At 58.2% G+C, this 11985-nt stretch overlaps 1 protein-coding gene across 4 annotated transcripts in view; it reads left to right on the top strand.

The window, feature by feature from the left end:
- FAM234A (family with sequence similarity 234 member A) overlaps positions 1-10192 on the top strand; it is a 23746-nt gene extending 13554 nt beyond the window's left edge. Inside the window, exons 1-12 of one of the 4 annotated variants that reach the window (XM_081820451.1) lie at positions 1190-1314; positions 1445-1737; positions 4802-4918; positions 5227-5418; positions 6375-6505; positions 6866-6998; positions 7201-7333; positions 7569-7709; positions 8016-8091; positions 8324-8479; positions 8960-9062; positions 9154-10192. In XM_081820451.1, the coding sequence (XP_081676577.1) occupies positions 1470-1737; positions 4802-4918; positions 5227-5418; positions 6375-6505; positions 6866-6998; positions 7201-7333; positions 7569-7709; positions 8016-8091; positions 8324-8479; positions 8960-9062; positions 9154-9365 (1662 nt within the window). In that variant the 5' untranslated portion in view covers positions 1190-1314; positions 1445-1469 and the 3' untranslated portion in view covers positions 9366-10192. Of the gene's footprint in view, positions 1-1189; positions 1315-1444; positions 1738-4801; positions 4919-5226; positions 5419-6374; positions 6506-6865; positions 6999-7200; positions 7334-7568; positions 7710-8015; positions 8092-8323; positions 8480-8959; positions 9063-9153 lie in introns of those variants that run through there. The other 3 variants (XM_006732095.3, XM_081820450.1, XM_081820453.1) reach the window with 3 other exon arrangements.
- Positions 10193-11985: the final 1793 nt, after the last annotated feature.

Raw genomic sequence — 11985 nt, 5'->3', positions numbered from 1 at the left:
TCCTGGGATCCAGCCCCACATCGGGCTTCCCTGCTCTGCGGGAAGCCTGCTTCTCCCTCTCCCACCCCCCCACCCCCGCTTGTGTTCCCTCTCTCGCTGTGTCTCTCTCTGTCAAATAAATAAATAAAATCTTAAAAAAAAAATAATTAGAGAAAAATAGTTAAAGACAGAAACTAAAAAGTTTATAAAAAAAAAAAATAGCAGTCTCTTGTCTCCTTCCATCTTCCTTAACCTGTCCTTAGACGGGCCACTCTGAGCCACCGGCCATGTCCTCTGGTTTTCGCCTCCATCTGGTCTCAGGCATGTCCCCATTTGAGTCATGAACTGTTGACTTTCTTTTTTGGGCAGACAAGGATCATAACTCACTCAGACCCATGTAGTCCCTTCCATTCTCTCGATAGAATTTGTGTTCATTAGGACACTGGCTTGGGTGTTTCAAAAGGACCTGGATGACAGGTATCTTGCCTTACACCAGGTAGACAGTCCTGTCTTTTTCATCTAATAAAGAACCCAAGGATGGATGGTGGTTTCCAGCTGCCAGGGAGGGTCCAGGTGCTTTCCGTCCTGTGGCTTGGCCATCTTCAGAAGCGTTCCCTGCCTCATTTTCCAAGCTGGTGCCTCCAGGTTGGCTCAGCACGTCACCCACGTCCAGCCAGCAGGAGGCAGGGCTCCCGGCGGCACTCACACTGGGACCCGTCCTCCCGCTGTCCACTTCCTCCTCCATGGACGTCCAGCGTGTCTTAACTCATCATTAGTAACAATCAGCTAGCGTTCGAGTGCTTAATGTATGTCAGGTGCTGTTATAAGTGCTTTATGTGAATTTACAAATTTAATCCTTTAAGCAGCCTTCTAAAATAGATTCTGATTTCCTTTTACAAGTCAGGAAATGGGGCATGGTCACGTGCAGTGGTTTGCCTCATTTCACACAGTGAGCGTGGGGCAAGGCTGGGACACCAGAACCCGCCTTCACTTTTGACACTTTTCCCCAGGGACCCATGATCCTCCGGGGGGGGTCCCCGTGTGAGGGTGTTAGTTTCACCACATTCGCGCCTGGGCCCCCTGCCTGTCTGTGCTTCAGGCTGGGGGACAGTGGGTCAGGCGTGCCCAGACTGTGCCGAGGCAGCTTAGTTAATGTTTAATGCGTGGCTTGATGACCCGCCACGGCCCCAGCGCTGCCCAGCACTCCCTCGGCTTGCCCCCGCCTTAGCAGGCTGGAGACACCGGGGTGTTAAGGGTGGAAATATCCCCTGCCTGCCGGTTCCACAGGAGCAGTTTGCCATCAAAAGGACCTTCTTGGGTGGCATCCAAAACACCGTAAACATTCATTTAGCTTTTCCTTCTTGGGCTGATGGGCGCAGTCATGGCTGCACCCGGTCTGGGAGACTGAGCACGGCTGGAAGGCTGGAAGGGCAGCTGTGTGACTGTCCCTGTTTTATTGACGCAGTGACCAGCTCTGGCATGTGCACGTGATGATGGACAGCAAGGACCTAGAAGCCGAAATCCACCCCTTGAAGAATGAAGACAAGAAACTGCAGGAGAATCTGGGAAACCAAGCAAAAACGGAGGATAGCTTGAAAGGCTCGCCTTGGCAGCCTCACCTCTCCCGATGCCGCACGGTGGCATTTTTTCTTTCACTGTTTGTCTGCCTTTTTGTAGTGTTCGTGGTTTCCTTCATCATCCCGTGTCCGGACCGGCCTGCGTCCCAGGGGGTGTGGAGGATCGACTACAATGCAGCAGGTATGCCCCAAACCCCTGTCCCCGGGGTGGGGGTGGCATCATGTCCCCCAGTCTAGGGTGGTGGGTGACTGAGAATCAGCCCTGAGTGGCTGCTGATGGTGCGTCCACGGTCTTGGGACTTCGGCGAGCTGCCGAGCAGCCTCTCAGGAAAAACGGGAGCACGGTGGCCTGCTGTCCGTATTAGGAAGGATGGGTTGTGCCAATAAAGGAAAGGGGCCCCTTGGGTTAGGTTTTGGAATTTAAAAAAATTAATAAAACAGAGCAGCTGGAAGAAGAGATAGAGGGAAGGCTGTGGGGAGCTATGAAAACTGCAGGTTTTGTAGTCTGGTTTCCTCAAGTGCTCTGCGGCCGTTGCGGTCGGCTGAGCCGGACGTGAGCAAATCCATTTCCCCCCATGAAGGCGGTGGTCTGGATTCTTGGCCTCTATGCAAAGCCACCGAGTCAGGCTTTCTCTGGACACTTCGCCTCCTTGTTAGGGTGGGAGCGCCCACAGCGAGCACAAGCGGCTGTGAACGCCGGCGGGCGTCTCTTGTGCAGTGAAGGGAATTTCTCGTTTAAGCCTCGCCATCAGTTTTATTCAGAATTTGACACTTAATTTTGAGAGACAGGAATAATGTATGTTTCTGTGTTTCTTTTTTGCAGCTTTTATTGAAGTGTAATCTATATGTCAAAGTGTTCGCTTGTTTTAAATGTACAATTCGATGATTTTTCGTCCATTTATGGAGTGGCTGTGCACCTGTCGGCCCGGTCCAGTTTTAGATTTCCATCGTCCCCGATCCCCAGCCCAGACAGCCACCAGCTGCCTTCTGCCTACAGTCTTGCCTTTTGTGGACACGTCACGTAAAGGAAGTCGTGTGACGTGGATCTTTGAGTCTGGCCACTCGCTCGGGAGACAAGTCTGTCGGTTACAGCATGTCCCCGGTTCTTTCTGGGGCTGAACAGGCTTCCTCCCTGTGGTTCCTGCAGCCTCGGGCTGCCAGGGATATGTGGGGACCTAGAGTCTCATTTCTGGATCTCATTTTCTGGATCTCTCCATTCACTTTTTGTTTCTTATCCAATCTGATACCCCATGTCTTTTGATTGGGGGCATTTAGCCCATTTACATGCAGGGTGACTATTCAGAGATATGAATTTAGTGCCATTGTATTGCCTGTGAGATGACTGTTACTGTATATTGTCTCTGTTCCTTTCTGGTCTATGTTACTTTTGGGCTCTCTCTTCGCTTAGAGGACCCCTTTCAATATTTCTTGTAGGGCTGGTCTGGTGATCGCAAATTCTTTTAGTTTCTGTTTGTCCTGGCTCCGTTCACTTTTTGACTGGTCCTCCTGACTGTTGTCGGCTCCGCCCTGTATCCCAGCCTGTGTCTGGCTTCAGAGCTGGCCTTCGCTGCCGGGGAGAGCACCGTAGCCCTGGACATCTGGCTGCAAATCACGTTGTCCCCCTCTGGCGGGGAAGCTGACCCGTCTGGTGCCCAGCCGCGGAGGGCGAGGTCAGCAGGAGCCATAGTAGGATGGTGGACGCTGACTGTCCTGACCCATGGCTTGGTTTTTCTCAGGAGGCACCTCTCGATTTGTGGCATGCCTTGTGTCTGTTTCCAGAGTCCTGATACGGTTGCTTTTGGCAATTTGTCTCATTATATTGTTGTTTCAAGGGAGAGGATTTGCCAAGCTCTTCCCTCCATGAATCTGGAAGTCCTGAGACTGGCGTTTGATTTATTTTTTAAATCGTAGTGAAATAGACATGTACATTTAGAGAGTGTAACTCACTGGCGTCGGGACATCGATAACACTATGTAACCATCACCTCTGCCCCTTTTCATCATCTCAACAGAAAGGGTAGCCAGCAAACACCGACTCCTCTCTCCCTCCTCCTGAGCCTCTTGGCCTCTGAGTCTGCCTATTCCAGGGGCCTCCGCAGAAGTGGAGTCATATAAGACTTGCCCTTCTGTGTCCGGCCGATTCCACCGAGTGCAACGCCCTCCGGGTTCATCCATGCTGTCGCGGGCATCTGAATCTCCTTCCTCTTTACGGGTGAATAATTATTGTATGTGGACTGCACTCTGGTTATCCATTCTTCTGTCAATGGATACTTGGCTTGTTTCCACGTTTTGGCAGCTGGGAATGACGCCTTGAACCGGCTGTACAGGGACCAAGTCCCTTCTTCCAGTTATTTTGGGTGAAAGAGCATGAGGTCATGTCTCATTACCATTTTGATTGGCATTTCCCTAATTGCTGGTGATGTTGAGCATCTCCAAGTCCTTTGCCTGTTTTTGCCTTGGGTTGTCTTTGTGCTGGAGGGGTAGGCTGATACTGGGTATCAGTCCCTTGTCAGATACCTGATCTGCAGACATTCTCTCCCACTCTGTGGGGTGTCTCTTCACTCTCTTGACAGTGTCCTTTGATGCACAAAGGCTTTAAATTTTGACTCCAGTGTGTCAGTTTTTTCTTTTGTTGCCTTGCCTTTGGTGTCACATCCAAGAAATCATTACCAAATCCAACGTCATGAAGATTTTTCTCTATATTTTCTTCTAGGAAGCTCTTAAGTTTAGGTCTTTGATCCATTTTGAGTTCTTTTTGTTTTGTTTTTTAAAGATTTTATTTATCTATTTTAGAGATAGAGGAGGAGCAGAGGGAGAGGGACAAGCAGACTCTATGCTGAGCCCAGAGCCCCACGCGGGGCTCGATCCCACGACCCTGAGATCATGACCTGAGCAGAAATCAAGAGTCGGACGCTTAACCGACTGAGCCACCCAGGCGCCCCTTAGTTCGTTTTTGTGTTAACACTTGCAGTGTATCATTTGAGTCCTTGAATGAAAGGGAGAAGTCGACCCTTACGAGTGTGGGAGTGCAGACTCCTGGACCCAGACAGGCAGGGAGGGACTCCTTCCTGAAGAGAAGGTGTGCGAGCATGCGTTTGTACGCCACTGCTCTGGGTGCGGCCTCAAGCTGGCAGGTGCTAACTGGTGCTGACCCACAGGGAGCACGGAAGTAGGTGGTGTCGGGCTTGGCCAGGCCTTTAAGCCTGGCGGGGCCCCAGGACTACAGTCTGTGATTTTCTTTTTCAGTCACCTATGACTTTCTGGCTACAGAAGACATAAACAGGGACAGGATCCAAGATGTTCTCTTTCTTTATAAAAATACCAACGGCAGCAACAATTTCAACCTATCCTGCACCGACGAAGGTGATTTTGCTTTTACCTGAAAAAGGAGGAACTTCCTGTGGGTGGAGGGATCCTCTCCTTCTGCTGTCTTTGGGGGAAGCAGTTGGTGGAATTTCGGGAAACTGGAACGTTGCCCTTCCTTCCCAGGAGGCCTAGAAACAGACAGGGTGTGGACTGTGGTCCCAGCACCCTGGCCCCCGCGCAGCTCCTGACCCCGTGGGGCCAGCAGTAGGGTCCCTGCGGGGCCAGCGGTCAGGGCTGGGCCCGGGAGCAGGGTGTGGGGGAAGAGGGGCTGACGTGCCCCACAGAGTTGGGTCTCTCCCCGCCAGGCTTTTCCTCCCCCTGTACCTTTGTGGCCGCCGTGTCTGGGGCCAACGGCAGCGTGCTCTGGGAGAGGCCCGCAGCCCAGGATGGGGCCCTTGTGCAATGCTCCGTCCCACAGCTGCAGGGCGGCAGGTCGACCTCTGCCTGCATCCTCGTGGGCAGACCCGGTTCCTTCGTTGCTGTGGACTTGTTCACAGGTAGGCGGCTCCGCACGGGAGGTTCCACACCAGGGAGCTCTGAGGAGGTTCAGCCTGGGTTCTCGCCCCAGCCCACAAGATGGGGAAGAAGGTTCCAGGGGTAGGAGGGAGGGGTGCCGCCTCCTCGCAGTCCCACTCTGCCCTGTCTTGTCACCTCCCGGCTCCTTTGTGCTTGTGGGGCCAGCAGAGATGGGGGCTCAGTGGCGGCTGCAGTACCCGGGCCAGCGTCTGGTTGAGCCCCCGGGGGAGGGCCTGTCAGGGCTCTGGATGCACGGGCTCTTGTGTCTGGGCCTCCATGTAACAGGCCGTGGTTAGCCCCCAGATCCCACCGGTGGCTTAAGGAATTCTGTGCCTAGACGCTGGGTGTGCTGAGGAGTAGCATTTCCCTTACCAGTCGTGGGTTTAGGGCTATAGAGGAAAACAAAGAGAAGGCTGGAAATATTTCACGAGAGGAAATACTCTTAAAAAGGGTGTGGATGAGATCGTACCTGGGGAAAAAAGAAGCTGTTCTGTCAGGGCCTCTGTTTGTGGGTCCAGCCATAAGCACGCCCCTTCCTTCTCCACCTCTGTGTGCAGGACTCAGCCGGGGCCTCCCTGGAGGCCGAGGGTCCACCTGTGACTTCAGCAATAGTCAGGGGGTCTGAGGGGCTTGGGAAGCGTCAGGCCCTGTCCATCCGGGTGGGAGGGTCAGTGTTGGCCCTAAGATGTTCTAGAGCCAAACATGAGAAGACACAGGAGAAGCAAAACAGGAAGGTGGAGCTTTGTGGTTCCTGAAGCGACGCATCTGACGCTCCGGCGTGTGACGACTTGGACGCCCAGTGGTGCGCACTCGGCGCTGGCCTCTGGCCTCCTGCTGGCGGGCACTTCCATTTCTCAGTGTGGGCACTGTGCCATTGCCAGCCAGCAGCGGAAGGGGATTTGAAGCCAGCACTTGGTGACATCGTGCTTGGTTTTAGGCGAAACCCTGTGGAGCCACCCCAGCAGCTTTGGAAGGAACGCTTCTGTCCTGAGCTCTTTACTCCAGCTGCCCGACGTCGATGCTGACGGGGCCCCAGACCTGCTGGTTCTCACCCAGGAGGAGAAGGAGGTGCTGCTCCCCTCCCGGGTCGCCGTGGCCCACTCACTGTGACGCCTCTTCTCTGCCCCTTGTCCACTCTCACTTCCTGGGCACAACGTGGGTCTGACCATTTGTCGGGGGACGTGCCCGGGGCCCCGTGCTCCTGGCACCTGCTGACCGGCACGCTGGGGCGGCTCTGTTCCTCCTGGGCAGCTTCTGGGCAGAGCGTGCACTTGGCCGTAGGTGCCGCAGCAGCACGGAGGGCGGGGCCCTGTGGCTGGCGTGGGGCTGCCCGCGTCCCCGGGAGGGTGTGCAGATGCCTGAGTCCACACACTCAACGCATTCTTTCCTCGGACCAGGAGGGTCTTGACCCCCTTCTCTGTGTTACAGGTCGGCGGCTACCTCTACTCCGGCAGCACTGGACACCAGATTGGCCGCCGCGGCAGCCTTGGTGTGGGCGGGACCATGGGCTCCCTCCTGCACATCTCCCCGGCGGGTGCCCACTACATCCTTTTCCCTTGTGGTATGTGCGCCTGCTGTTCCCGGGACTGTCCCTCTCAGGGAAGCTGGGGACCGCAGGGAGGACACGAGTTCATCAGTGACAGGCTCAGAAAGCCCGAGCGTGTTGTGCCCGGGGCTCGGAGGGCACCGTGTGTCCCGGAAGCAGGGCTAGCGGGTGGCCTCCTCCCGGCCAGCAGCGTCTTGAGGCTCTTCTGGGTTTCCAGCAGCAAGCTCCCTCTGTGGCTGCTCTGTGAAGGGTCTCCACGAGAAGGCGACCGGGAACGGGAGCCCACTGAGGAGCGACCCGCGCTGGGAGGGCGTGCTGAACGCCACCACCCCCAGGCTGCTGTGGCACAGGTCGGTCGGGACGGGGGATCGCAGGGGTGGCCGCGGGGCGAGGGCCACAGCCCTGCCTGCCGTTGGGCTCAGACACGGGAAGCGGGCCTACAGCAGCTGAGATGAAGCCGGGGGGCTCTCTGCACACAGCCAGCATCTGGTCCTACCCTAAACTGAAGCAGGGAGCATGGGGCGAACTGCAAACCCCACAGGCAGCCCACATCCTTGCCACATCCCTCTGGCTCTCTCCCCTTAGCCCGGGAGCCATCCGCTACCTGATGAACGTTCCAGGGAAGACTGGTGAGGACCTCCTCCTCGTGAGTTCAGAGGCCTGTGTGCTCGTTGATGGGCAGGACCTGGCGCCCAGGTGGACCTTCAGTGCAGCCCAGGTCTTGAGGTACCGAGTCTTTCTCCAGGAACCGGGCAGTGCTTGCCAGCCGGGCACCGCAGCCTGTCCCTTGGCAGCCCTGGGATGAGGCCTCGGGTGGCTGGGGGACGTCTGTGTGCTTCAGCCAGAGGCCTCTTGCCTGTCCCCTGGTGCTGCCCTGCACCGGAGGGGCCGGTGAGACCCCGTCCACCCTGGCCTCAGCTGCCTGTCCAGGCCCCATCCAGGTGCGGCCAAGGAGCAGAGGGCTGGTGTACCTGTTCCCAGAGACCCCCCCCACAGAGGCCCTGTGTGAACGCTCCTGTCCTGTGCTTGCAGAAAACCCATCCTCGGCCACTACAAACCTGACACCTTGGCTGTGGTCATTGAAAACGGAACCGGCATTGACAGACAGGTTGGCTGCACCCCCTTTGAGGCCCCACCGTTGTTCGTAACTGAGGGACGTTAGTCGGGACAGCAGACGGGGCCGTGCTGGAAGGCTGAGCTAGCAAAAGAGGGGCCTTGGCGAGATATCCTGGGTGCCCTTGGGGTGCAGCTCTTTCAGGGCTGGCCTGGCTGGGGCCCGTGGGCCTGTGCAAGCCCCACCTGTGACCGCCCCCCCCCCATGCTGTCCCCCTCCCTCCCAGATCCTGTTCCTGGACCTCAGCACCGGGGCTGTCCTGTGGAAACAGGCTCTCCCAGGCCTCCCCGGTGATCCACAGTCTGCCAGCCTGCCAACCGCAGACCACCGCTCAGCCTTCTTCTTCTGGGGCCTCCACGAACTGATGGGCACCAACCAGACGGTACGGGCAGGGCATGGACTAAGGGGACACACCCGGGCCAGGGCCAGAGACCAGAGGCCAGCCTTGGGCCCTGCCTCGAGGCAGCTGGGAGCTAACTGGGTGACTGGGTGTGCACACATAAATGGAAGCCGTGGGACCGTGGGTGGGATGAGGTACCCCGGACCACACGGGAGGCTGGGGCTGAGGTGTGCCTTGGGGCAGAGGATGGGGATCTGGGAAGAAGCAGGGGGACGTGGGGGAAGGCAGGTGCGGAGTTCCAGTGGGAGCATGCCTCAGAAGGGTCAGGGTCAGGCTAGGGGAGGGGAGTAGAAGCTGCTTGCACCGTTGAGGACCCTGTGGACACAGCTCTGGGCAGGGCCACTCTCTCCGGGTGTCCGGAGAGGGCGAGCACAGCACGGCCCCGCCCCTGGGCCCAGGACACCAGTGTCTCTGATGCAGACGTGGGGTCAGCCTCATGCTGCACTGTGGTTCTCGCTCCAGGAGCCCAGAGACGCCCAGCACACCCTGTACGTATTCCATCCCAGCCTGCCTGGCATCCTGCTGGAGCTGGCTAACTTCTCTGCCAACATCGTCGCCTTCCAAGGTGAGTGCGCCCCCCGGGGGCTGGGGCTGCGCCTGCCGTCGGCTCGGCGCTGGCTGCTCCCGAGCGCCCTGACGGCCCGTCTCTCCCGTAGCGGTCCTGTTCGAGCCAAGCCGCCATGCTGCCTGCGTCCTCCTGATGGGCCCGGCTAGCCCAGACACGCCTGGCATGGTCTCCGTGGCCAAGCACAAGGTGCGGGACCTTGTCCCGAGCGGTAGGGTGGTTCGCCTGGCCGAGGGCGGGCCCGACAGCGACCAGGCTGTCCGGGACCGGTTCTCCCGCCTGCGGTACCGGAGTGAGGCCTAGAGGCCTGGCGGGCAGCGCATGTGGGAGAGGCTCCAGCTGCTGGGAAGTCGGTCTTTCACTCGGTTTGCACTGACTCCCTACTCCCGATGCTGGGGTTCCCGTCCTATGCAGGGACACGCGTGGGTGAGGGGATACCCAGGCCTCTCCCCTCCTGCGCAGCACGTCCCCACAGGTCCTCACTCTGCCCCACTGGGGTCACACTCCAGGCCACCTGCCTTCATCGTAGTCTCACTGGGCCCTACAGCACCACCCTCACTCGTCCACACTGGCGGGAGGGACCGGGGTTCCGAGAAGAGAGCCCCATCCTGAGAAGTCCCCTCCCTCGTTCCTGTCTGCACACCCCCCTGGGGCCTGGGAGGGTGGTTGGCCTGGGGTGGCCTCAGGGCAGCAGCTGGGCACTTGAGGCCATTCCAGCCTCTGGCCTGGTTAGTGGAAACTTGCCCAGGGGTTCCCCTCTGACGGGCGGAGGAATAGGGCTGCCATGCACTGTAAGGCCATCCTGCTGCTCATGGATGCCCCAGGGGCGTTCCTGTCCCTGTGCTGGCCACGTGTGCTGTGAACGTTCTGAGGAACTGGCCAGAGGGCGCACGTCGCAGTCAGTTTGCACCCCCTCAGTACACACTGGAGCTGCTTATCCCTTGGGGGTCCCCACACCCCTGGCTGGTGCCTGGCCCCCTCCTGGTGCTCGGACGCCCCCAGCAGTCGGTGTCACCTGATGCGGGACTCACCTTTGTGCCTTGCTGTGGTGCTCCTTGTGGCTCACTGTGCCCTGATGACCCCGGGTCCCGCAGGAAGAAACCGGAATAAATGGTTTGCACTGTCTGAAAGGGCACATGTGCCTCGTGTGTCTGCTCCAAAGGGGTAAAGTGGATTTGGTGCTGGCCAGGCTGCTGGCAGAGATGGGGAACCCTCTACGAGGGTCTCAGGGTGTCCCCCCACTCGCCCAGTCAGAAATGGGGCCCCGAGGACTTTTTCTGCATGGCCTCTAAGTGCAGCTCAGGTCTGAAGATCCGCCGCCCGCCGCCCAGTCACCCTGGTTCAAGTCAGGAACCCAGCCTGTGGACGTGGGTGTGTGCCCATCAGGACAAGCAGGGGTCCCTGAGGGGTGCAGCGGCCCAGGCGGCAGGAGCCTGGGGGGGGGGGACTCTGCCAAGGAGCAGGACCCTCGTCACTGTGAGAAGCTGCTGCCCAGCCCACACGGCCTCAGGAACAGGGTGCAGTGACAAGTCCACAGATGAAAATCCCCGGGGGTAGGGCAGGGCTAGGGGCCGTAGCAGGGCCCCTCACCGTCCCGGGGCCCGCTGCAGTGCATGGAGGGACCACCCTGCAGGTCCTGAGACCGTGGGCAGGAGCTAGAGCCGGGCCCAGGAGATGCCCGCACTGGTGGGCATCATGCAGCCTGGACTTGCAAATAAAGCAGCCGTGCCCACGGTCCCTCTGGGGCTCTGATCCATGCCAGGCTCCCTGTGACTCAGGCCTTAGGGCACCACTGGCCAGAAGATGCTGGACTGAACATCAAGAGCCTCCTTTCTCCCCATGACCTCCCGGGACTCAGTTTCCTGACTCCCCTGGAGCACTCAGGCGTCCTTGTCCAGCCAGAGCACAGACGGCATTCCCCACTGTCCCCTCCGAAGACCACCGAGTCTGCAGCCTGAGTCCAGCCTGAAAGCTCGGTCCCCTCTGCTGTGGACCCACTGATGTGGGACCCTCCGTGACCAATGCTGTTGATACCCGAACTCCCCCCACTGTCCACCACCACTGCCCAGCTTGCACGTGCCTCACACCTCAAGCCACACGGACCAAATGCCTCACACGCACAACCATGCATGACTCGCACCTACCACATGCCTCACACACACCGCATGCCTCACATCTACCACGTGCCTCACACGCACACATGCCTCACATCTACCACATGCCCCACACGCACACCACGTGCCTCACATCACATGCCTCATGCACACAACGTGCCTCACATCTACCACGTGCCTCACACGCACACAACATGCCTAATGCCTACCATATGCCTCACACGCACACCGCGTGCCTCACGCCTACCACATGCCTCATGCACACTGCAGGCTTACCACATGCCTCACATGCACACATGCCTCACACGCACACCACACATACCTCACGCCTACCACATGCTTGACATGCATACCACGCATGCCCCACATGCACACCACATGCCTCACGCCTTCCACATGCCTCACACTCCTACCACATGCCTCACATACACCACGCATACCTCACATAACTGCATGCCTCACACACCATGCACACCTCATGTAACCGCATGCCTCATGCCTACCACATGCCTCACAACGTCTCACGCCTACTGTATGCTTCACATGCACACCACATGCCTCACACCTACCATATGCCTCACATGCACAGCACATGCCTCACATGACTCTCACATATACCACACACGCCTCACGCCTACCACATGCCTCACACCTCATGCCTACCACATGCCTCACACCACATACCTCATGTCTACCACGCCTCACACACCTACCACATGCCTCACACACACACCACATGCCTCACATCACATGCCTCACATACCCCACGCCTACCACATGCCTCACACACACGCCTCACGTTACCACAT

Source organism: Leptonychotes weddellii, chromosome 5 (assembly GCF_054177405.1).
Source record: "Leptonychotes weddellii isolate Sample4059 chromosome 5, ASM5417740v2, whole genome shotgun sequence".
Taxonomy (NCBI): Eukaryota; Metazoa; Chordata; class Mammalia; order Carnivora; family Phocidae; genus Leptonychotes; species Leptonychotes weddellii.
Note: the sequence above shows the minus strand (reverse complement) of the source record. Positions and strands in the feature narration are given on the sequence as shown.